Genomic DNA, 24979 nt, shown 5'->3' on the forward strand with positions numbered 1-24979 from the left:
GATTGGGATGGGATGGGATGGGATGGGATGGGATGGGATGGGATGGGATGGGATGGGATGGGGTGGGGTGGGGTGGGGTGGGGTGGGGTGGGGTGGGATGGGATGGGATGGAATTGGGATGGGATGGGATGGGATGGGATGGGATGGGATGGGACAGGATTGGGATTGGATGGGGTGGAATGGAATTGGGATGCGATGGGATGGGATGGGATGGGATGGGATGGGATGGGATGGGATGGGATGGGATGGGATGGGATGGGATGGGATGGGGTGGAATGGGGTGGAATGGGGTGGAATTGGGATGGAGTGGAGTGGGTTTAGGTTGGGATGGGATGGGATGGGATGGGATGGGATGGGATGGGATGGGATGGGATGGGATGGAGTGGGATTGGGATGGGAGGGGAGGGGATGGGATGGGGTGGGATGGGATTAAAATGAGATGGGGTGGGATGGAATTGGAATGGAATTGGGATGGGGTGGGTTTAGGTAGGGATGGGGTGGGGTGGGATTGGGATGGGATGGGATAGGATTGGGATTGGATGGGGTGGAATGGAATTGGGATGGGATGGGATGGGGTGGAATTGGGATGGGATGGAGTGGGTTTAGGTTGGGATGGGATGGGGTGGGATGGGATGGAATGGGGTGGGATTGGGATGGGGTGGAGTGGGTTTAGGTTGGGATGGGATGGGATGGGGTGGAATTGGGATGGAATGGGGTGGAATGGAATTGGGATGGGATGGGATGGGATGGGATGGGATGGGATGGGATGGGATGGGATGGGATGGGGTGGGGTGGGATGGGATGGGATGGGATGGGGTGGAATGGGGTGGAATTGGGATGGGGTGGGGTGGGTTTAGGTTGGGATGGGATGGGGTGGGATGGGATGGGGTGGGGTGGGATGGGATGGGGTGGGGTGGGGTGGGATGGGGTGGGATTGGGATGGGGTGGGGTGGGATGGGATGGGATGGGATGGGATGGGATGGGATTGGGATGGGGTGGGGTGGGGTGGGATTGGGATGGGGTGGGGTGGAATGGAATTGGGATGGGATGGGATGGGGTGGAATTGGGATGGGGTGGAGTGGGTTTAGGTTGGGATGGGGTGGGGTGGGGTGGGATTAATCTGGCTCACCGCGTGATGTTGCTGACGAACTTCTTGTCGTCCACCACCACGCTGAGCTGGCAGGCGCGCGGCGCGAAGACGTGCAGCGGCTCGGGGAACATCGGCAGCTTCTCTCCGGGCGCCGCCGCCAGAACGATGGCTCTGCGCCGCGTCTGCGCCACGCCGTACTGCCCCGCCTGCGGGCAACGGCGGGCAGGCAGTGGGCAAGCAGTGGGCAACCGACGGGCAACCATTGGGCAAGCAGTGGGCAAGCAGTGGGCAACCAACGGGCAACCAGTGGGCAAGCAGTGGGCAAGCAGTGGGCAGCCATTGGGCAACCGGTGGGCAAGTGATGGGCAACCATTGGGTAACCATTGGGGAACCAGTGGACAACCGGTGGGCAACTGATGGGCAACCAATGGGTAACTATTGGGCAACCATTGGGCAACCACTGGGTAACCAGTGGACAACCGGTGGGCAACTGGTGGGCAACCAGCGGGCGACCGGTGGGCAAGCAGTGGGCAACCACTGGGCAACCAGTGGGCAGCCATTGGGCAACCGATGGGCAACCGGTGGGCAAGTGATGGGCAACCATTGGGTAACCAGTGGACAACCGGTGGGCAACCGGTGGGCAACCAGCGGGCAACTGATGAGCAACCATTAGGTAACCATTGGGCAACCAGAGGGCAAGTGGTGAGCAACCAGGAGATACTGATGGCCTTTGTGGCCACCAGGGCACGCTGTTGGCTCGCAATCAACTGCTGGCCAACCAGGACACCATCAGCCTTCTTGGCCACCAGGGAACACTCAGATCATGGTCAACCCAGCTGGCTACCATTGGCCCTCCTGGCCACCACAGCACTCTGCTGGCTCATGGTCAACCATTGGTCAACCAGGACACTGATGGCCTTTGTGGCCATGAGAGCACACTGGTGGCTCACGGTCAACCCTGTTGGCCAACACTGGCCCTCCTGGCTACCTGGGCACTCCTTTGGTTCATGGTCAACTGTTGGCTAACTACTGGTCAACCAGGACACACTGATTGCCTTTGTGGCCACCAGGGCACCCTGTTGACACACAGTCAACCATTGGTCAACCACTGGCCAACTGTTGGTCAACTGTTGGACAACCACTGTTGGCCACCAGTGGCTCTCCTGGCCACCAGGACACAGTGTTGGCTCATGGTCAACTCTGTTGGCCACCGATGGCCTTCTTGGCCACCAGGGCACTCTGCTGGTTCATAGTCAACTGTTGGTCAACCACAACACCACTGACCTTTGTGACCACGAGGGCACACTGCTGGCTCACAGTCAACAAAGCTGGCCACCATTGGCCCTCTTGGCCACAAGAGGACGCCACTGTCTCATCGTCAAGCAATGGTCAACTGTTGGTCAACTGTTGGTCAACTGTTGGTCAACCGTTGGTCAACCACGACACTGATGGCCTTTGTGGCCACGAGGGTGCACAGCTGGCCCAGAGTCAACGCAGCTGACCATCAGTGGCCCTCTTGGCCACAAGAAAACGCCACTGTCTCATCACCAAGCAATGGTCAACTGTTGGTCAACCGTTGGTCAACCACGACACTGATGGCCTTTGTGGCCACGAGGGCACACTGCTGGCTCACAGTCAACACAGCTGGCCACCAGTAGCCCTTCTGGCCACAAGAGAACACCACTGTCTCATAGTCAACCAATAGTCAACCAATGGTCAACCGTTGGTCAACCATTGGTCAACCATGACGCTGATGGCCTTTGTGGCCACAAGGGCACACTGCTGGCTCACAGTCAACGCAGCTGGCCACCAGTGGCCCTTTTGGCCACAAGAGGATGCCACCGTCTCATTGTCAAGCAATGGTCAACTGTTAGTCAACCGTTGGTCAAAAGTTGGTCAACCATTGGTCAACCACGACACTGATGGCCTTTGTGGCCACGAGGGCACACTGCTGGCTCACAGTCAACACAGCTGGCCACCAGTGGCCCTCTTGGCCACCACGGTGCGGTTCCTCGTGCCCCAAACCCACCTGCAGGACCCCGAAGGTGCACTGGTAGCCCATGCGGACGAGGCAGCGCAGCGTCAGCTTCAGCACCATGGAACGTTTGAAGGAGACGAAATTGCGGACGTTCTCCAGGAGGAAGAAGCGCGGGCGGTAATAATCGCAGTAGCTGCCCCAGGGGTGGGAGGGTGGGAGGAGGGGGGGACAAACATTTATGGACGTGAGACTCAATTTTGGGGACGAAACCCCCCCAGAAAAGACCCCCGTCCCTCTACCTGAGGAAGGAGACCACCAGGGAGTTCTTGAACTTGGAGTAGGTGCGGGAGTTGAAGCGGTTCATGCCGCTGAAGCCCTGGCACGGGGGTCCTCCGCAGAGCATCTCCACGTCCCCCTTCTGAGGCAGTTTCTGCCCCAGGGAGTTGGTTTTCTCGCCGGACATCACCAACTTGAGCAGAACGTTGCAGTCCTCCGTGAACACCGTGGTGCCGGGGTTGTTGAGGCGGAACGCCTGCGCCGCCGGCTCCCACATCTCGATGGCCCACAGCGTCTCCGATACGCCTGGAAACGGACGGGAGCGGGTGACGATACGGGGTCGGATGTGGGGCTGGATGTGGGGCTGGGAGGGGGGAGAAGCGAATGCCGCCGCTCACCTGCCTGGTGGAAGCCCTCCGAGAGCCCCCCGCAGCCGGAGAACACGTCCAGGGTGCGCAGCTTGGGCAGCTTCAGCTCGACGGGTTCGGGTTCGCTCTGCTCGCAGGAGGACGACGATTTCCCTTTGCCTTTCCCTGCGGATGGAGACCCCGAGGGGTGAAGTCGACCCCTCCCCTCCCATGGGGGGAATCCTTCCTTCCCCCTCCTCCGTCGTTACGCCAATGCTGCCGACGGTTCTTCCCCCGCAGCGCGGCGCAGCCATGGGGCGTCCAGGCCATAAAACAGGGGGGTGGTTGGGGGGGAGGGTCCTTACAGGTTGGCTAGGGAAGAGTTGGGGTGGGTTGGGTTAAGTTGGGGTGGGGTGGGAGGGTCCTTACAGGTCAACTAGGGAATGGCTGGGGTGGGAGGGTTCTTACAGGTCAACCAGGGAATGGTTGGGGTGGGAGGGTCCTCACAGGTCAACTAGAGAATGGCTGGGGTGGGAGGGTCCTTACAGGTCAACTAGGGAAGGGTTGGTTTGGAGTGCAATGGGACGTTCCTTGCAGGTCAACCAAGGAAGGGTTGGACTGGGAAGGTCCTTAAAGGGCAACCGGGGAATGTTTGGGTTGGAAGGTCCTCACAGGGCAACCAGGGAATGGTTGGGGTGGGAGAGTTCTTACAAGTCAACTAGGGAAGGGTTGGGTTGGGTTGGGGTGGGATGGGACGTTCCTTGCACATCAACCAAGGAAGGGTTGGATTGGGAGGGTCCTTACAGGGCAACCAGGGAAAGGTTGGGTTGGAAGGGTCCTTACAGGGCAACCAGGGAGTGGTTGGAAGTCCTTACAGGTCAACAAGGGAATGGTTGTGTTGGAAAAGTCCTTAAAGGTCAACCAGGCAGTGGCTGGAAGTCCTTAAGGGTCAACAAGGCAATGGTTGTGTTGGAAAGGTCTTTAAAGGTCAACTAGGGAGTGGTTGGAAGTCCTTATAGGTCAACAAGGGAATGGTTGGGTTGGAAGGGTCCTTACAGGTCAACCTGGGAGTGGTTGGGGTGGAAAGGTCCTCACTGGTCAACCAGGGAATGGTTGGGATGGGAAGGTCCTTACAAGTCAACCAGGGAGTGGCTGGGTTGGGTTTGGTTGGGCTGCGTTGGTCTGGTTTGGGAGGGTCCTCACAGGTCAACCAGGGAAAGGTTGGGTTGGAAGGGTCCTTAAGAGTCAACCAGGGAGTGGTTGGAAGTCCTTACAGGTCAACAAGGGAATGCTCGTGTTGGAAATGTCCTTAAAGGTCAACCAGGGAGTGGTTGGAAGTCCTTACAGGTCAACAAGGGAATGGTTGTGTTGGAAAGGTCCTTGAAGGTCAACCAGGCAGTAGTTGGAAGCCCTTACAGGTCAACCAGGGAATGTTTGGGTTGGAAGGGTCCTTAAAGGTCAACCAAGCAGTGGCTGGAAGTCCTTACGGGTCAACAAGGGAATGGTAGTGTTGGAAAGGTCCTTGAAGGTCAACCAGGCAGTAGTTGGAAGCCCTTACAGGTCAACCAGGGAATGTTTGGGTTGGAAGGGTCCTTACAGGTCAACCTGGGAGTGTTTGGGGTGGAAAGGTCCTCACTGGTCAACCAAGGAACGGTTGGGTTGGGTCGGAAGGTCCTCACAGGTCAAGCAGGGAAGGATTGGAAGGGTCCTTAAAGGTCAACCAGGGAGTGGCTGGAAGTCCTTACAGGTCAATGAGGGAATGTTGTGTTGGAAAGATCCTTAAAGACAAACCAGGGAGTAGTTGGAAGTCCTTACAGATCAATGAGGGAATGTTTGGGTTGGAAGGGTCCTTAAAGGTCAACCAGGCAGTGGTTGGAAGTTCTTACAGGTCAATGAGGGAATGGTTGGGTTGGAAAGGTCCTTGAAGGTTAACCAGGGAGTAGTTGGAAGTCCTTACAGGTGAACAAGGGAACAGTTGTGTTGGAAAGGTCCTTACAGGTCAACCCTCACCTTTGCCCTTCCCCTTCCCCTTCCCTTTATTCCCGGAGCTCCGCGCATGGTTGGGCGGATCCTCGAAGCTCTTCGTCTTCGCGTTGTACGCCTGCGGAGAGAAGTGATCAGAGCCCTCGGACCCAAGGAGCTCTTCCACCACCCGAACAAAAGCAGAGACGCTCACACAGCCCTCACCTCCAGGAAATAGAACCTGTCGAGCCCTCCGGCCGAGTAATCCTGGATGCTCTCGGTCAGGTCCTCGCCGTACACCACGGTGCAGCGGCCCTGCACGGCGCGGAAGTCCACCGTCGTCTCCTCGTCGCTCCAGTAGAGGAGGTTGATGTCGGCGTGGTAGGTGGCCTTCATGGATTTGTGCGTGTTTTCGGGGCTGCAAAGAGCTCCCGGTTACGGGAGGTGCTGGGGGTGGGCCCTGACCACAAGACCTGAGCGACCTCCTCTGCTCAGCACCGTTCCTCCATACTTAGCGTTAAGGTCCTTTGCAACCCAACCCAAATCATTCCATGATTGTTTGATCTTCAAGGACCCTTCCAATCCAAACCCAACCCAACCATTCTGCAGTTCTTTGATCTTCAAGGACCCTTCCAATCCAAACCCAACCCAACCATTCCGCAGTTTTCTGATCTTCAAGGACCCTTCCAATCCCAACCCAACCATTCCGCAGTTCTTTGATCTTCAAGGACCCTTCCAATCCAAACCCAACCCAACCATTCCGCAGTTCTTTGATCTTCAAGGACCCTTCCAATCCAAACCCAACCCAACCATTCCGCAGTTTTCTGATCTTCAAGGACCCTTCCAATCCAAACCCAACCCAACCATTCCAGAGTTCTCTGATCTTCAAGGATCCTTCCAACCCAACTCATTCTTGGATCTTCAATGACCCTTTCAAGCCAACCCATCTCAACCCAACCCAACCATTACGCAGTTTTCTGATCTTCAAGGACCCTTTCAACCCAACTCATTCTTTGATCTTCAAGGATCCTTCCAAACCAACCCAACAAAACCCATTCTAACGTTCTTTGATCTTCAAGGACCCTTCCAAACCAACCCAACCATTCTACAGTTCTTTGATCTTCAAGGACCCTTCCAACCCAACCCAACAAAACCCATTCTACCATTCTTTGATCTTCAAGGACCTTTCCAACCCCACTCAACACAACCCATTTCACAATCCTCTGATCTTCAAGGATTCTTCCAAACCAACCCAACCCAAAAAACCCATTCTATCATTCCACAATCTGTAAGGACCCTTACAAGACAACCCATTATTTCATTCTATGGTTCACGGACCTTCAAGGACCTTTCCAATCCAACCTTTCTATAGTTCTAGGACATTCAAGGACCCTCTCAATCCAACCTAATCTTTCTATGGTTCAAAGACCTTCAAGCTCCCCTCCAATCCACTCCATCCCACACTTCTATGACCTTCAAGGACCCTTCCAACCCAAAACAACCCAACCCAACCTTTCTACAGTTCAAGGACCTTTAAGGACCCTTCCAACTCAACCCACCCCCGCTTCAAGGACCCTTCAAGGACCCTTCCAACCCAACCCAACCTTTCTACAGTTCAAGGACCTTTAAGGACCCTTCCAACTCAACCCACCCCCTGCATCTACGACCTTCAAGGACCCTTCCAAAACAACTTTCCCGTGGTTCAATGACCTTTAAGGACCTTTCCAACCCAACCCAAAACAACTCAACCCAACCCAACCTTTCTACAGTTCAAGGACCTTTAAGGACCCTTCCAACTCAACCCACCCCCTGCATCTACGACCTTCAAGGACCCTTCCAAAACAACCTTCCTGTGCTTCCATGACGTTCAAGGACCCTTCCAACCCAACCCAAAACAACCCAACCCAACCTTTCTACAGTTCAAGGACCTTTAAGGACCCTTCCAACTCAACCCACCCCCCGCTTCAAAGACCCTTCAAGGACCCTTCCAACCCAACCCAACCTTTCTACAGTTCAAGGACCTTTAAGGACCCTTCCAACTCAACCCACGCCAGCCATCTATGACCTTCAAGGACCCTTCCAAAACAACCTTCCCGTGCTTCAATGACCTTCAAGGACCCTTCCAACCCAACCCAAAACAACCCAACCCAACCTTTCTACAGTTCAAGGACCTTTAAGGACCCTTCCAACTCAACCCACCCCTCGCATCTACGACCTTCAAGGACCTTTCCAAAACAACTTTCCCGTGGTTCAATGACCTTCAAGGACCCTTCCAACCCACCGCCGCTCACCGGTAGAACTTCCAGATGCGCAGTTTGATGTCGGCCTCGTTGGGTTTCCCGTTGCTCCGGATGTGGCAGAAGATCTCCTTGATGCGTCCCACGCGAAAAGGGTCGGGGGCATCCAGGTTGCTGCCCTTGATGTACTCCGAGTACTTCCGGTAGTGCTCAGGGTGCAAATCTTCATCCACAGCCTCTTTTTTGGGGCGCTTGGCCGGGCTGGCGGGCTTCATGCTGGGGGGGCAGGGGAGGGAAAACGTTTGGGGTTCCCGTTTTCCCCCAGAGGAACGCCTCACAGGGCACAGCGCCCCCCGAATAACGCAACACAGAGCAGCGCTCCCCCAAAATTACTCAACTTAGAGCATTTTTACCCCAAATAACTCAACACAGAGCATCTTTCCCCCCAGAAAAACTCAACTTATTGCGCTGTTTCCCCACAGTAACTCAACTGAGAGAGATTTTTCCCAAAAATGACTCAATGCAGAGCATCGTTCCCCCCAAATGATGCTACGGAGCACAATTCCCCCCAAAATAACTCAACTTAGAGCACTGTTCCCCCAAAATAATGCACCACGGAGCATCTTTCCCTCCAAAATAAGGCAAAAGAGCATCTTTTCCCCAAAACACCTCAACACAGAGCATCTTTCTCCCAAAATAACTCCAAATAAAGCATTTTTCCCACCAAATAGATCAACATAAAGCGTCTTTCCTCCAGCAGAACTCAACACAGAGCATCTTTCCCCCAAATAACTCAACTCAGAGCCCCGTTCCCCAGAAATAACACAATACAGGGAGTCTTTCCTCCAAATAACATAAAGGATCTTCCCCCCAAAATAACACAGGGCATCGTTCCTCCCAAGTAACAACGTAGAGCTTCTTTCCCTAAAAATACCTCAGCACACAGCATCCTCTCCCCCAAGAAACTCAACACAGAGCATCAATCCCCCAAAATAACTCAGTGTAGAGCGTTTTTCCCCCAAAATAACTCAACACAGAGCATCAATCCCCCAAAATAACTCAACTTAGAGCATATTCCTCCCAAAAAACTCAACACAGAGCATCTTTCCCCAAAAGAACTCAACACACAGCATCCTCTCCCCTAGAACAACTCAACACAGAGCATCAATCCCCCAAAATAACTCAATATAGAGCGTTTTTGCCCCAAAATAACTCAACACAGAGCATCAATCCCCCAAAATAACTCAACTTAGAGCATTTTTCCCCCAAAATAACACAATATCTTTCCCCCAAATAACTCAACATTGAACATCAGCCCCCCAGAATAACTCAACGTAGAGCATATTCCTCCCAAAAAACTCAACACAGAGCATCTTTCCCCAAAACAACTCAACACACAGCATCCTCTCCCCTAGAACAACTCTACACAGAGCGTTTTTCCCCCAAAATAACTCAATATAGAGCGTTTTTCCCCAAAATAACTCAACACAGAGCATATTCCCCCAAAATAACTCAACTTAGAGCATATTCCTCCCAAAAAACTCAACACAAAGCATCGTTCCCCAAAATAACTCAACTTAGAGCGTTTTTCCCCCAAAATAACACAATATCTTTCCCCCAAATAACTCAACACCGAACATCAGTCCCCCAAAATAACTCAACGCAGAGCATATTCCTCCCAAAAAACTCAATGCTGAGCATCTTTCCCCAAAACAACTCAACACACAGCATCCTCTCCCCCAAAACAACTCAACGCAGGGCATTTTTCCCCCAAAACAACTCAACGTAGGGCATCTGTCCCCCCAAAAAACTCAACGTAGAGCATCAATCCCCCAAAATAAGTGAACTTAGAGCATCTTTCCCCCCAGAATAACTCAACACAGCCCATCCTCGCCCCAGAAGAAGGCACCCACCTGAAGGAGAAGGCCTCGGGCAGGAGGTAGACGCCGTCACCGACGCGGTACTGCACCCCGTTCTTGGTGGCCATGGCGTAGAACATCTTCCCATCACCTTCCTCCAGGGGTTCGGCCACTTTGGGGATCTCTTTGTGCCTCACCTCGTCCAGCCGGGCACAGCTCATGCAGAACCTGCCGGAAAAAGACAGGGAGAGGAGAGAGGAATGGAGGGGTGTTGGGAAAGGAGAAAAGGATGGGTGGGCTGGGGGGAGAAGGAGAAGGAATGGAGAATTTTGGGGGGAAAGGAGAAGGAATGGATGAGTTGGGGGGAAGGAGAAAGGATTTGGGGGGAAAGGAGAAAGGAAATGGAAGGTTTGGGGCTAAAGGAGAAATGAATGCATGGTTTATAAGGGAAAGAGGGAGGATTTGTAGGGAAAGGAAAAAGGAAGGGATGGATTCGGGGGAAAGAGGAATGGATGGTTTGTGGGGAAAGGAGAAAGGAAGGGATGGACTGGGGGGAAAGAAGGGAGGGATGGATGGTTGATAGGGAAAGGAGGAGGGATTTGTGGGGAAAGGAGAAAGGAAGGGATGTTGCGTGGGGAAAAGAAAAAGGATTTATGGACAAATGGAGAAAGGAGCGGACGATCCGCGCGGAGAGGAGAAAAAAACGGCTGGTTTATGGGGAAAGGAGAGAGAAATGGCCGTTCTGTGGGGAAAAGAGAAAGAACTCGTGGGGGAAGGAGAAAGGAAGGGACGGAAGGTGGGGGAAGGACCCCCGCACCCACTTGTACTTGTTGTCCTCCGTTGGCCGAACTCGGGGCGGCGTCTCGAAGCGCGCGTACTCCTGGTCGTACCACATCTGGTAGAAGTACGTCCTCCCGTCGTCCTCCACCATCTTGATCTCCATGTCCAACCCACCCTGCTGGGACACAGCCGACGCGTGGAGGGGCCGCCGCCGCCGCCCCCCAACCCGCGGGGCAGCGGGGTTCTGCCCAACCTCCATGGCCCAGTTCTCCGATGGCGGTTTGTAGACCACGGTGACTTTGCCGTGGATGTAGGACAGCTGCATGTCCTCGCATTCGTCCACCAAGAAAAGCTCCAGAGGATCCGAGGTGGCCCCCAGGACGGTGTCGGAACCGGGGCAGAACCAATGGGCGTGGAACATCTGCCCGCTGCTGTCCTCCCACATGGCTGTCACCCTACGGGGACAGGGCTGCGGTTATGGGGCGGCGGGGGGAAAGGGGGGAGGGGAGGGGGTGGAGGTGGGGGGCGCTGACCGTGGGGGAAATGGGGAGGTGGGTTTGGGGAGGGGGTTGAGGGAATGGGGAGGGGGGGATGGGGCGATCTTCTAAGGTCCTTTCCAACATTAAAAATTCTGTGATCCCAAGATCCAACCCCAAATCCAACCCCAAATCCAACCCTAAATCCAACCCTAAATCCAACCCCAAATCCAACCCCAAATCCAACCCCAATCCAACCCTTAAATCCAACCCCAAATCCAACCCTTAAATCCAACCCCAAATCCAACCCCTAAATCCAACCCCTAAATCCAACCCCTAAATCCAACCCCAAATCCAACCCCAAATCCAACCCCAAATCCAACCCTTAAATCCAACCCTAAATCCAACCCCAAATCCAACCTCAAATCCAACCCTTAAATCCAACCCTAAATCCAACCCCAAATCCAACCCCAAATCCAACCCTAAATCCAACCCCAAATCCAACCTCAAATCCAACCCTAAAACCAACCCCTAAATCCAACCCCTAAATCCAACCCCAAATCCAACCCCAAATCCAACTCCCAAATCCAACAGAAACTCCAACCCCAACTACAACCCATAAATCCAATCCCAACCCAAACTCCTAAATCCAACTGAAACTCCAACTGAAACCCCAACCCCAACCCTCAATCCAACCCCAAACCCAACCCCAACCCAACCCCAAATCCAACCCCAACTCCAATCCCAACCCCAACCCTCAAATCCAACCCCAACCTCAACCCTCAACCCAACCCCAAACCCAACCCCAAAACCAACTCCAAATCCAACCCCTCCATCCAATCCCAACCCCAACCCCAAATCCAACCCCAACCCCAACCCTCAACCCAACCCCAAACCCAACCCCAACCCAACCCCAAATCCAACCCCTCCATCCAACACCCCCATTGACCCCATTTTGGGACGTGGTTCAGAGGACGCAGGGGGGGATGGGTTGGGGGTCCCAACCTCAACGGTTCCGCGACTCTAATTGCAATCAGCGCCCCCTAATTGGCAGCCCCCCCTAATTGGCAGCCCCCCCTAATTAGCAGCCCCCCCACGGGGCCGGACCCACCTGGCGAGGTAGAGGGGCTTGGTGGGATCGTCGGGGCTGACGGAGACGCAGTCCCCCACCTCCAGGGTCTCGGAGTCGATGCAGACCCTCTGGTAGAAATCCTTCTTCCCATCGCTCTGGGGGCAACGGGGACGGTGTAAACCCCCCCCCCCCCCCAAAAAAAAACAACGCCGGACCCCCACCCCGCCCACCCACCCGCCCTCACCTTGATGGGTTCCCCCACCCAGGAGATGCGGCTCTTATTCTGCTTCTTCTTCCTCCCCTGCAGCATCTTTTTGGGGGAGGGCATCTCGGGGATGTTGTCGTCCACCTCCTCGTCCTCGTCTGCCTCCCGCACCGCCAGATTGGGGCACCTGGGGGGCGCAGGGCGCATGGCACCGCGGCCCCTTTTTGGGGAGGGGGGCGAATCCCACCCAGGGGGACTCACCTCCTCTGCAGGCACGCCTGCTTGCTGCGGCCGCTGCCCCCGAACTTCACCATGTTCTGGCACGCCTTGCACTTCCCGCACTCGGGCTGCTGGCAGACCTACGGGGCAGGACGTGTGACCTTCAAGGACCTTTCCAACCCAACCCAAACGTTGTGCTTCTGTGATCTTCAAGGACCTTTCCAACCCAACCCAAATGTTGTGCTTCTATGATCTTCAAGGACCTTTCCAACCCAACCCAAACGTTGTGCTTCTGTGATCTTCAAGGACCTTTCCAACCCAACCCAAACGTTGTGCTTCTGTGATCTTCAAGGACCTTTCCAACCCAACCCAAACGCTGTGCTTCTGTGACCTTCAAGGACCTTTCCAACCCAACCCAAACGTTGTGCTTCTGTGATCTTCAAGGACCTTTCCAACCCAACCCAAATGTTGTGCTTCTATGATCTTCAAGGACCTTTCCAACCCAACCCAAACGTTGTGCTTCTGTGATCTTCAAGGACCTTTCCAACCCAACCCAAACGTTGTGCTTCTAGGATCTTCAAGGACCTTTCCAACCCAACCAAAACATGTTGTGCTTCTATGATCTTCAAGGACCTTTCCAACCCAACCCAAACGTTGTGCTTCTATGATCTTCAAGGACCTTTCCAACCCAACCAAAACATTGTGCTTCTATGATCTTCAAGGACCTTTCCAACCCAACCCAAACGTTGTGCTTCTATGATCTTCAAGGACCTTTCCAACCCAACCCAAACGTTGTGCTTCTACGATCTTCAAGGACCTTTCCAACCCAACCCAAACGTTGTGCTTCTACGATCTTCAAGGACCTTTCCAACCCAACCCTAACATGTTGTGCTTCTATGATCTTCAAGGATCTTTCCAACCCAACCCAAACATGTTGTGCTTCTACGATCTTCAAGGACCCTTCCAACCCATTCTATAGTCTCATGACCTCTAAGGTCCCTTCTAACCCAACTCAAACCTACCCAAGTCAACCCATCACATGGTTCTCTGACCTTTAAGGACCCTTCCAGCTCATTCTATAGTCCCACGACCTCTGAAGTCTCTTCCAACCCACCCAAACCCACGGTTCTCTGACCTTTAAAGACCCTTCCAGCTCATTTTATAGTCCTGCAACCTCTGAAGTCTCTTCCAACCCACCCAAACCCACGGTTCTTTGACCTTTAAGGACCCTTCCAGCTCATTTTATAGTCCCACAACCCCTGAAGTCTCTTCCAACCCAACCAAACCCAACCCAACCCATGGTTCTCTGACCTTGAAGGACCCTTCCAACTCATTCTATAGTCCCACGATCTTTGAAGTCTCTTCCAACCCAACCAGACCCATGATTCTTTGATCTTCAAGGACCCAACCCAACCCAACCCATGGTTCTCTGACCTTTCAGGACCCTTCCAGCCCATTCTATAGCCCCACGACTTCTAACGTTCCCTCTAACCCAACTCAAACCTACCCAAGTCAACCCAACCCACGGTTCTTTGACCTTGAAGGACCCTTCCAACCCAACCCACGGTTCTCTGACCTTGAAGGACCCTTCCAACCCAACCCACGGTTCTTCGACCTTGAAGGACCCTTCCAACCCAACCCATGGTTCTCTGACCTTGAAGGACCCTTCCAGCTCATTCTATACTTCCACGATCTTTGAAGTCTCTTCCAACCCAACCAGACCCATGATTCTTTGATCTTTAAGGACCCAACCCAACACAACCCATGGTTCTCTGACCTTTCAGGACCCTTCCAGCCCATTCTATAGCCCCACGACTTCTAACGTTCCCTCTAACCCAACTCAAACCTACCCAAGTCAACCCAACCCACGGTTCTTTGACCTTGAAGGACCCTTCCAACCAACCCACGGTTCTTTGACCTTGAAAGACCCTTCCAACCCAACCCATGGTTCTCTGACCTTGAAGGACCCTTCCAACCCAACCCACGGTTCTCTGACCTTGAAGGACCCTTCCAGCCCATTCTATAGCCCCACGACTTCTAACGTTCCCTCTAACCCAACTCAAACCTACCCAAGTCAACCCAACCGACGGTTCTCTGACCTTGAAGGACCCTTCCAACCAACCCACGGTTCTTTGACCTTGAAGGACCCTTCCAACCCCTTCTGTCCCCCACGCCGCCGTACCTCGCAGACGCCGCAGCGCCGGCGCTTCGTGGCGTTCTCCTTATCGTCCTCCCTCTCGTCCTTCTCGATCTGCTCCGAGAAGAAGGTGTCGAAGATGAGGTACACCAGCTTGGTGGTGGTGGCCTTGGTGGGGCCTTTGTCCTTGTCGATCCTGGTGGGGTGACGGATGGCCTGGCGCCGCACAGCACGCCTGCAGGGATGGGGAAGGGTCAGCGTCCCACCATGCGGGGGGCAGTGGGGCCCACAGCCGGGTGGTGGCCAGAAGGTACGACCCCGAAATGGTGGTGCGGTGGGACAAGGAGCCGAGTTATGGGAGCCCAACCCCACTGCCCTCCTTCAAAATTGTGTTAATTCCTAGGCAATGGGTTTTGGGGGGTTTCTGCTCAGATTTCCCAACGCCGCCCATGCGAGGAGGGCACCCACACGAAACCCCACAAGGATGACCCCAAAATTGTGCTTCAGAAGAACAAGGAGCCAAGTTATAGGAACCCAACCCAACATCTTGCTCCAAAATGGATTTCCCATCTTGGGCAATGGGTTTTCCTTGGAGTTTCAGGGGATTTCAGCCAAGAATCCCAACGGCACCCACACTATGAGGACATCTACAAGCTGGTAACCCCAAAATTACGCTGCAGTGCTTCAAGGAACAAAGTTATGGGAACCCAACCCAATATCTTGCCCTAAAATTGATTCTTCCTCCTGGGCAACGGGTTTTCCTTGAAGTTCTGGGGGATTTCTGCCCGAATTTCCCAGTGCCACCCACCCTATGAGGGAACCTAAATGATACCCCACAAAGTATGGCCCCGAAATGATGCTGCAGTGGGAGAAGAGCCAAACTCCAAGAACCCAACCCAATGTCTTGCTCCAAAACGGATTCTCCTTTCTAGGCAATGGGTTCCCCCCCCCCAGACAATGAGTTTTGGGGGATTTCTGCTCCAGTCTCCCAACGCCACCCACACTGTGAGCCCATCTACAGGATACTTCACCCCAAAACGAGACCCCAAGTCTTCCCCCAAGACGGATTCTCCTTCCCAGGTAATGTGATTTCCTGGTAGTTCTGGAGCCAAACGATCACCTCCAAGAGGATCCCACCCAACCCACCTCGCTGCCCCCCACCCAGGACACGGGTCTCACCTCTTCCCCAGGGTGACCCCGGCCAACTTGATGAGGTCCCTCATGCAGGGGGTGATGAGGACGGGGGGCTCATCGCTGTCTCCAGCTTCGTCGTAGCTCTCCACCTGCTCCACCACGAACTGCGCGTGCCGCAGGAGCGAATCCTCTGTGAAGCGGTTGAAGTTCAGCCCCACGGGAGGGACGGTGGTCTGCGAGGAGTTGGGGGGGAGGTGGGCACGTTAGGTGAGGGGGGTGGGGCGGCGGTGCGTGCGGGGGTGAACGGGGAGGAAGGGTTTGGACCCCCGGCGCCGGGTCGCTCGCCTCGATCTTGTTGAGGAGGTCCTCGTAGCTGACGTCGCGGTTGTTCTGCAGGAACTCGACGACGATTTTGCTCATGTAGATCTTCTCCTGCATCAGGGCGAAGATGGGCGCGTATTCCTCGCTGGGCTCCATCAGGATGTAATCGGCGAAGGCTGCGGGGGGAGGAACGGTCACGGGATGGGGTGGGTGGGAGGGGGGGCCTGAAGTGGTGGAATCGGGGGGTTGGGGGTGGCCTGGGGGGGTCCTGAAGGTCACAGAAGCACGGGATGGGGTTGGGTTGGGTTGGGAGGGTCCTTGAAGGACATAGAACCACTGAATGGTTGGGTTGAGTTGGGTTGGAAGGGTCCTTGAAGGTTGTAGAACCTTGGAAAGTTTGGGTTGGGTTGGTAGGGTCCTTTAAGGACATAGAACCACAGAATGGTTGGGTTGAGTTGGGTTGGAAGGGTCTTTGAAGGTTGTAGAACCTTGGAAAGTTTGGGTTGGGTTGGAAGGGTCCTTGAAGGACATAGAACCACAGAATGGTTGGGAAAACCACAGAATAGTTGGGTTGGGTTGGGTTGGAAGGGTCCCTGAAGGTTGTAGAACCTTAGAAAGTTTGGATTGGGTTGGAAGGGTCCTTGAAGGACGTAGAACCACAGAATGGTTGAGTTGGGTTGAAAGGGTCCTTGAAGGCTATACAACCTTGGAAAGTTTGGGTTGGGTTGGTAGGGTCCTTGAAGGACACAGAACCACAGAATGGTTGGGTTGAGTTGGGTTGGTTGGGTCCTTGAAGGTTATAGAACCTTGGAAAGTTTGGGTTGGCTTGGGTTGGAAGGGTCCTTGAAGGTTGTAGAACCTTGGAAAGTTTGGGTTGGGTTGGTAGGGTCCTTGAAGGACATAGAACCACAGAATGGTTGGGTTGAGTTGGGTTGGAAGGGTCCTTGAAGGTTGTAGAACCTTGGAAAATTTGGGTTGGGTTGGGTTGGGTGGGAAGGGTCCTTAAAGGGTATAGAACCACAGAATGGTTGTGTTGGGTTGGTTTAGGCTGGAAGGATCCTTCGAGGTCACGGAAACAAGGAATGGTTGGGTTGGAGCAGTCCTTAAAAATCACAGAAGGGGGCGGGCTGGGTTGGAAGGGACCCGGAAGGTGACTGAACCACACAACGGGGTTGGGTTGCGTTGGAGAAGTCCCTGAAGATAACAGAACTACAGAACAGGGTCGGGTTGGGTTGGAAAGGTCCTTGAAGATCACAAGACCACCAAATGACATTGGATTGGACGGGACCCTTGAGACCCCCTGGCTCCAACCCTGCCGTGGAGGGGCTCAGCCCAAGAAGCAAAGACCCCGACCCACCGCTCACCCACCTGTGGTGAACCCAATGAGCGCCTTCTCCCCTCCGTCGAAGCCCGTGATCCACCACGCGTTGATGGGCCCCAACTTTTTGGCCCTCACCCCACCTGCAGGAGGAGAATCCGCCCCACCTCAGCCCCCGGGGCCGCAGGGCATCCAGTCCCAGAGACGGATGGGAGCTCACCATCCAAACACGGGTTGTCGTCGTAGATGGGCTTCACAGCCCCGCTGAAATACAGCTCGATGTTGCGCTCGATCAGCCCGGTGTCGAAGGGGCACAGATGGCCGCGTTTGTCGTAGACGCTGACGGGGACGGATTCACACTTGGAGTTTTTTGGGGTGCGTTTTTCCCACCAGATTTCCCAACCCGGTGGGTTTTCGCAGTCTGGTTTTTTGCGCTTTTTTGTTTGTTCGGTTGGTTTTTTCCCCCCCCCGTCGGGTCCAGCTGCTCACCTGAAGGAGGTGACCTTGTGCTGAGGGAGGTCCTCGTAGCTCTCAAAGCCGTCCTCGTTGGCGTCGAAGATGGACAGGCGCTCATCCGTCAGCATTTCGGGCTCCTCCAGCTGAGACCCAGAGCGGAGAGCAACTTTAAGGACCCAAACCCACCATCAGCCCTTGGAGATATCCCTGCTGGCGTCGCCCGAGGGAGGGAATGGAGACGCCATTACCGCATCGTCGGGGTCCCCTTGGAAGAATTTGAGGTCGGGGTCGTCGAGGTACTGCCGGCAGTCGACGCATTTGGGAGGGGTGGTCTGTAAGACACGCGATGCGCCGTGAGCTCCTCCCTCCCACAACGTCCAACCGCGTTGGGATTCCGATTTCCGAAGCGTCTTTGGGTCCGGTTCTGCTCTGGGGCAGCTCTGTGGGGAGGAAAGGGCTTCACCCTCTTTGTGGGAGAGCCCAAAGGGTGACGAAGAGCCCCCGAAATCTGAGGCGCGACCCGAACGCCAACTCACTTTGGCGGGCGTTGAGGTTTTAACCTGAGTAATTTCATCCTTTATCTCAGATCTGTGGGGAAGAAAACAGCGACGCCGTCAGCCCCACAGCCGAGGTGAGCCCTGAGCAGGTTGAGCCCCACATCTTCCCCCCAGTGGGATCCGAATGGACCGCAGGGAAAACAGCGCTGCGCTCCTCACCCTTCTTTGGTTTCGATTTTAATCCTCTTCTCGTCTTGCTCCTTGTGGAAGAATCCCTCGATGAGGTGACAGAACGCGTTCGTGTCCTCCCAAAAATACAACCCAACCCAACCCAAACCCAACCGCAACCTCAATGAACCCAACTAAGACTCAACCCAACCAAAACCCAACCAAAACTCAACTGAGACCCAACCCATGCGAGACCCAACCCAACCAAAATCTGACCCAACCCAGACCCGACCCAACCAAGATTTAACCCAACTGAGATCCAACCCAACCAAAACCCAACTAAAATTCAATTCAGACCCAACCCAACCAAAACCCAACCAAAACTCAACTGAGACCCAACCCAGGCAAGACCCAACCCAACCCAAACCCAACCCAGCCATGACACAACTCAACCAAAACCCCACCCAACCATGAGGCAACTGAGACCCAACCCAATGAAAAATGAACTCAACCAAGAGCTGACTCTACCAAGACCCCGCCCCACCGAGACCCCACCGACTCCAATCAAAACCCACCCCAAACGAGACCCAGCCGTGACCCAATCCTACAAAATCCTAATGAGGACCCAACTCAAAACGCAATCCAACTGCACTGAGACACAACCCAGCCCAAGAACCAACCCAAGCAAGACTTAACCAGGACCCAACCCAACCAAGACCCAACCAAGACCCAACCAAAACCCAACCCAACCATGACTCAACCACGACCCAACTGAGACCCGACCCACCCAAGACCCCACCTAAAACCCAATCCAACCAAAACTCCACCAAACCCAACCAAAACCCCACTGGATCAAACCAAGATGCAACCTAACCAAGACCCGACCCAAGACCCAAATCAAACAAAACCCAACCGAGACCCAACCAAGATCCAACCCACCCCAACCAAAACTGAACCCAACACCCAACCCAACAAAGACCCCAATGAACCCCCCAAAAACTCAATCTTACCAAAACCCGAATCCTGACCCAACACCCAACCCAACAAGGACCCCAATGAACCCCCCAAAAACTCAATCTTACCAAAACCCGAATCCTGACCCAACCCAACCCAACCAAGACCCCAATAAACCCCCCAAAAACTCAATCTTACCAAAACCCGAATCCTGACCCAGCACCCAACCGAACAAGGGCCCCAATGAACCCCCCAAAAACTCAATCTTACCAAAACCCGGATCCTGACCCAACACCCAACCCAACAAGGACCCCAATGAACCCCCCAAAAACTCAATCTTACCAAAACCCAAATCCTGACCCAACACCCAACCCAACAAAGACCTGAGATCCAACTGAAACCCAACCACGACCCAACCAGGACCCAAACGAAACCCAACCAAGACCTGACCCAACCGAGACCCGACCAAGACCTGACCCCACCACGTCCCCCAGTGGAACCCCCACCACGCACCTTCTCCTCCAGCTCCTCCTCCTCCTCCTCTTCCCTCTCGGCGCTCACCTCCGGCTTCACGGCCCCATTCACCTCCTCCGATTTCCTTTTGGTGGACCTGTCGGGCCAGCCAACGGCGTTCCACGTTGGGGTGCAACGACCTCTTACTTCAAACCCCACTGTTTTTTTCCCCTGGAACCCCACAGACTGGGGGGTGGGAAGAGGAAGGGGGTACCGACCCTTTAGAAAACACGCTCAGGATGCTGGGCTGCCGGCCGGAGCTGCGGGTGATGCGGGAACTGGCAGGAGATTCTGTAGGCGACGGCGAAGCTCCGCATGAGCACCACAGAACCCGACCCCAAATCCCCCTCCTCACCCCCAGAGACCCCCAAACCCCCCCCCCCAGGGGCGCTGGGATGGAATCCCACCCCTCACCCAGGGGAAACGGGGGAGGTGGGCAAAGCAGAGGCGTTACTTTTGCTCTCCCCGTTGGATCGGCTCCGCCGCGCTTTGCGAGCCCGCGGCGCCGGGAGCAGCGAAGAGGAAGAGGAGGAGGAGGAGGAAGAGCAGGAAGAAGAGGAGGAAGAGGAGGAGGAGGAGGAGGCGGCTGCTTCCTCCACCTCCATGGCTCCGTCCTCCCCCCCCCCGCCTTGCTCCCACTCCTCCTCGCTGTTCCTGGCGCAGCCATTGGACGCGCGGCGGAACAAAGTGGCCGCGTCGCCATTCTCTGCCGCGAGCTCCCGGCGCAGGAGGGCTTTCACCTTGGCCAGGTAACGCTCCTGAAAGAGCCAACGCCAACAATAAACGGCTCTAAGAACGCCAGATTTGAGAGCGAAGGGAGGAGAGAAGCCGTGAGAATCGGGGCCAACCTCGGACAGCTCCTGGCAGCGCAGCTCGGCATCGAGGGCGCTCAGGCGGCGCTGCACGTCGGCACGAAGGAACGCGCGCGTCAGGCGAAGCTTCTCCTGAACGCTCTCCTGGGGAGGGGGGGGATGGGGGACGTTTGGGGTGGGGGATGCGGGGGGTGGGTGTGGGGGAGGTTTCGGGGGGGGTTTTGGGGTGGAGGGGTTGGGTTTGGGGTGGAGGTGTTGGGTTTTGGGAGGTGGAAATGTTGGGTTTGGGGAGGTGGAAATGTTGGATTTGGGGGATGGAAATGTTGGGTTTCGGATGGAGGTGTTGGGTTTTGGGGTGGATGCGTTGGGTTTGGGGTGGAGGTGTTGGGTTTGGGGTGGATGTGTTGGGTTTGGGGTGGAGGTGTTGGGTTTGGGGTGGATGTGTTGGGTTTGGGGTGGAGGTGTTGGGTTTGGGGTGGATGTATTGGCTTTGGGGTGTATGGGTTGATTTGGGGGTGGATGTGGTGGGTTTGGGGTGGAGGTGTTGGGTTTTGGGAGGTGGAAATGTTGGGTTTGGGGAGGTGGAAATGTTGGGTTTGGGGAGGTGGAAATGTTGGGTTTGGGGTGGAGGTGTTGGGTTTTGGGAGGTGGAAATGTTGGGTTTGGGGAGGTAGAAATGTTGGGTTTGGGGTGGAGGTGTTGGGTTTGGGGTGGATGCGTTGGGTTTGGGGTGGATAGGTTGGGTTTGGGGTGGATATGTTGGGTTTGGGAGGTGGAAATGTTGGGTTTGGGGTGGAGGTGTTGGGTTTGGGGTGGATGGGTTGATTTTGGGGTGGAGGTGGTGGGTTTGGGGTGGATATGTTGGGTTTGGGAGGTGGAAATGTTGGGTTTGGGCGATGAAAATGCTGGGTTTCAGATGGAGGTGTTGGGTTTTGGGGTGGATGCGTTGGGTTTGGGGTGGAGGTGTTGGGTTTTGGGAGGTGGAAATGTTGGGTTTGGGGGATGTGTTGGGTTTCGGATGGAGGTGTTGGGTTTTGGGGTGAGGTGTTGGGTTTGGGGTGGATGTATTGGCTTTGGGGTGTATGGGTTGATTTGGGGGTGGATGTGGTGGGTTTGGGGTGGAGGTGTTGGGTTTTGGGAGGTGGAAATGTTGGGTTTGGGGAGGTGGAAATGTTGGGTTTGGGGAGGTGGAAATGTTGGGTTTGGGGTGGAGGTGTTGGGTTTTGGGAGGTGGAAATGTTGGGTTTGGGGAGGTAGAAATGTTGGGTTTGGGGTGGAGGTGTTGGGTTTGGGGTGGATGCGTTGGGTTTGGGGTGGATAGGTTGGGTTTGGGGTGGATATGTTGGGTTTGGGAGGTGGAAATGTTGGGTTTGGGGTGGAGGTGTTGGGTTTGGGGTGGATGGGTTGATTTTGGGGTGGAGGTGGTGGGTTTGGGGTGGATATGTTGGGTTTGGGAGGTGGAAATGTTGGGTTTGGGCGATGAAAATGCTGGGTTTCAGATGGAGGTGTTGGGTTTTGGGGTGGATGCGTTGGGTTTGGGGTGGAGGTGTTGGGTTTTGGGAGGTGGAAATGTTGGGTTTGGGGGATGTGTTGGGTTTCGGATGGAGGTGTTGGGTTTTGGGGTGAGGTGTTGGGTTTGGGGTGGATGTATTGGCTTTGGGGTGTATGGGTTGATTTGGGGGTGGATGTGGTGGGTTTGGGGTGGAGGTGTTGGGTTTTGGGAGGTGGAAATGTTGGGTTTGGGGAGGTGGAAATGTTGGGTTTGGGGAGGTGGAAATGTTGGGTTTGGGGTGGAGGTGTTGGGTTTTGGGAGGTGGAAATGTTGGGTTTGGGGAGGTAGAAATGTTGGGTTTGGGGTGGAGGTGTTGGGTTTGGGGTGGATGCGTTGGGTTTGGGGTGGATAGGTTGGGTTTGGGGTGGATATGTTGGGTTTGGGAGGTGGAAATGTTGGGTTTGGGGTGGAGGTGTTGGGTTTGGGGTGGATGGGTTGATTTTGGGGTGGAGGTGGTGGGTTTGGGGTGGATATGTTGGGTTTGGGAGGTGGAAATGTTGGGTTTGGGCGATGAAAATGCTGGGTTTCAGATGGAGGTGTTGGGTTTTGGGGTGGATGCGTTGGGTTTGGGGTGGAGGTGTTGGGTTTTGGGAGGTGGAAATGTTGGGTTTGGGGGATGTGTTGGGTTTCGGATGGAGGTGTTGGGTTTTGGGGTGAGGTGTTGGGTTTGGGGTGGATGTATTGGGTTTGGGGTGTATGGGTTGATTTTGGGGTGGATGTGGTGGGTTTGGGGTGGAGGTGTTGGGTTTGGGAGGTGGAAATGTTGGGTTTGGGGAGGTGAAAATGTTGGGTTTGGGGGATGGAAATGTTGGGTTTGGGGTGGAGGTGTTGGGTTTGGGGTGGATGTATTGGGTTTGGGGTGTATGGGTTGATTTTGGGGTGGATGTGGTGGGTTTGGGGTGGAGGTGTTGGGTTTGGGAGATGGAAATGTTGGGTTTTGGGGTGGATGCGTTGGGTTTGGGGTGGATGGGTTGGGTTTGGGGTGGATGTGGTGGGTTTTGGGCTGGAGGTGTTGGGTTTTGGGGTGGATGCGTTGGGTTTGGGAGGTGGAAATGTTGGGTTTGGGGGATGGAAATGTTGGGTTTCAGATGGAGGTGTTGGGTTTTGGGGTGAGATGTTGGGTTTGGGGTGGATGTGGTGGGTTTGGGGTGGATGGGTTGGGTTTGGGGTGGATGGGTTGATTTTGGAGTAGATGTGTTGAGTTTTGGGTTGGAGGTGTGGGGTTCTCAGTGAATGTGTTGGGTTATGGGGTGGACGGGTTGGGTTTAGGGCTGGAGGTGTTGGGTTTTGGGGTGGATGGGTTGTCTTTGGGATTGATGTGCTGGTTTTGGGGTGGATGGGTTGGCTTTGGGATTGATGTGCTGGTTTTGGGGTGGATGGGTTGGCTTTGGGGTGGATGTGCTGGGTTTTGGGTTGGAGGTGTGGGGTTCTGGGTGGATGTGTTGGGTTTGGGGTGGATGGGTTGGGTTATGGGGTGGATGTGTTGGGTTTGGGGTGGATGGGTTGGGTTTGGGGTGGATGGGTTGGGTTTTGGGGTGGAGGTGTGGGATTCTGGGTGGATGTGTTGGGTTTGGGGTGGATGTGTTGGGTTTGGGGCTGGAGGTGTTGGGTTATGGGGTGGATGTGTTGGGTTTTGGGTGTATGCGTTGGGTTTGGGGTGGATGTGTTGGGTTTTGGGATGGAGGTGTTGAGTTATGGGATGGATGTGCTCGGTCTTGTGCGTATGGATTGGGTTTTGGGGTGGATATGTTGGGTTTGGGGATGGAGGTGTTGGGATTTGGGGGATGGATGGGTTGGGTTTTGTGTTTATGGGTTGGGTTTTGGGGTGGAGGTGTTGGGTTTTGGGGGACGGATGGGTTGGGTTTTGGGGTGGAGGTGTTGGGTTTTGGGGTGGAGGTGTTGGGTTTTGGGGTGGATGTGTTGGGTTTTGGGGGACGGATGGGTTGGGTTTTGGGGTGGAGGTGTTGGGTTTTGGGGTGGAGGTGTTGGGTTTTGGGGGACGGATGGGTTGGGTTTTGGGGTGGAGGTGTTGGGTTTTGGGGTGGAGGTGTTGGGTTTTGGGGGATGGATGGGTTGGGTTTTGGGGTGGAGGTGTTGGGTTTTGGGGTGGATGGGTTGGGTTTCGGGGGACGGATGGGTTGGGTTTTGGGGTGGAGGTGTTGGGTTTTGGGGTGGAGGTGTTGGGTTTTGGGGGACGGATGGGTTGGGTTTTGGGGTGGATGGCCACAATGACTTTTGGGGGACGGATACGTCGCGGTTTTGGGGATGGATGCCTCGGGGTTTGGGGTGACAGACACTCCGGGGTTTTGGGGAATGGACACATTGGGGTTTTGGGGTCCCCCCACACCCACCTTCTCGCTCAGACTGTCCTCATCCCGCTCCAAATCGCGCAGCCTGGGGGAAGAAAAGGGAATGGGGTTACGGGGGGCATGGGGGAAATGGATATGGGGTCGTAACCCTATAGGGTTGCACTGAAATAAGGACAGAGCCCTGTAGGGTCGCTCCAAAATGGGGTCAGTGCCCCATATGTCCATCCTATAACTCTTCCGGGCCGTAACACCCAAGCACCCCACAAACTGGCACCACAGCCCTATAGGACTGCCCCAAAATGGGGTC

At 54.9% G+C, this 24979-nt stretch overlaps 1 protein-coding gene across 5 annotated transcripts in view; it reads right to left on the reverse strand.

Moving 5' to 3' along the window:
- Window positions 1–24979, reverse strand: part of DNMT1 (DNA methyltransferase 1) — a 51888-nt gene that overhangs the window by 13925 nt on the left and 12984 nt on the right. For 2 of the 5 annotated variants that reach the window (XM_090128680.1, XM_090128682.1), the window contains exons 2-28: window positions 24715–24757; window positions 20848–20955; window positions 20454–20757; window positions 20218–20290; window positions 20000–20096; window positions 18584–18624; window positions 18404–18455; window positions 18116–18307; window positions 17901–18010; window positions 17632–17750; window positions 17462–17554; window positions 16118–16269; window positions 15818–16005; window positions 14684–14873; window positions 12544–12641; window positions 12322–12469; window positions 12117–12232; window positions 10783–10984; window positions 10571–10707; window positions 9804–9977; window positions 7945–8166; window positions 5879–6071; window positions 5702–5792; window positions 3743–3877; window positions 3368–3650; window positions 3120–3261; window positions 1130–1296 (exon numbers count right to left, since the gene is read on the reverse strand). In XM_090128680.1, the coding sequence (XP_089984806.1) occupies window positions 1130–1296; window positions 3120–3261; window positions 3368–3650; window positions 3743–3877; window positions 5702–5792; window positions 5879–6071; window positions 7945–8166; window positions 9804–9977; window positions 10571–10707; window positions 10783–10984; window positions 12117–12232; window positions 12322–12469; window positions 12544–12641; window positions 14684–14873; window positions 15818–16005; window positions 16118–16269; window positions 17462–17554; window positions 17632–17750; window positions 17901–18010; window positions 18116–18307; window positions 18404–18455; window positions 18584–18624; window positions 20000–20096; window positions 20218–20290; window positions 20454–20757; window positions 20848–20955; window positions 24715–24757 (3870 nt within the window). The remainder of the gene's footprint in view (window positions 1–1129; window positions 1297–3119; window positions 3262–3367; window positions 3651–3742; window positions 3878–5701; window positions 5793–5878; window positions 6072–7944; window positions 8167–9803; window positions 9978–10570; window positions 10708–10782; window positions 10985–12116; window positions 12233–12321; window positions 12470–12543; window positions 12642–14683; window positions 14874–15817; window positions 16006–16117; window positions 16270–17461; window positions 17555–17631; window positions 17751–17900; window positions 18011–18115; window positions 18308–18403; window positions 18456–18583; window positions 18625–19999; window positions 20097–20217; window positions 20291–20453; window positions 20758–20847; window positions 20956–24714; window positions 24758–24979) is intronic. The other 3 variants (XM_090128684.1, XM_090128683.1, XM_090128681.1) reach the window with 3 other exon arrangements.

Source organism: Phasianus colchicus, chromosome 34, assembly GCF_987193195.1.
Source record: "Phasianus colchicus chromosome 34, bPhaCol1.hap1.1, whole genome shotgun sequence".
NCBI classification, from domain to species: Eukaryota; Metazoa; Chordata; class Aves; order Galliformes; family Phasianidae; genus Phasianus; species Phasianus colchicus.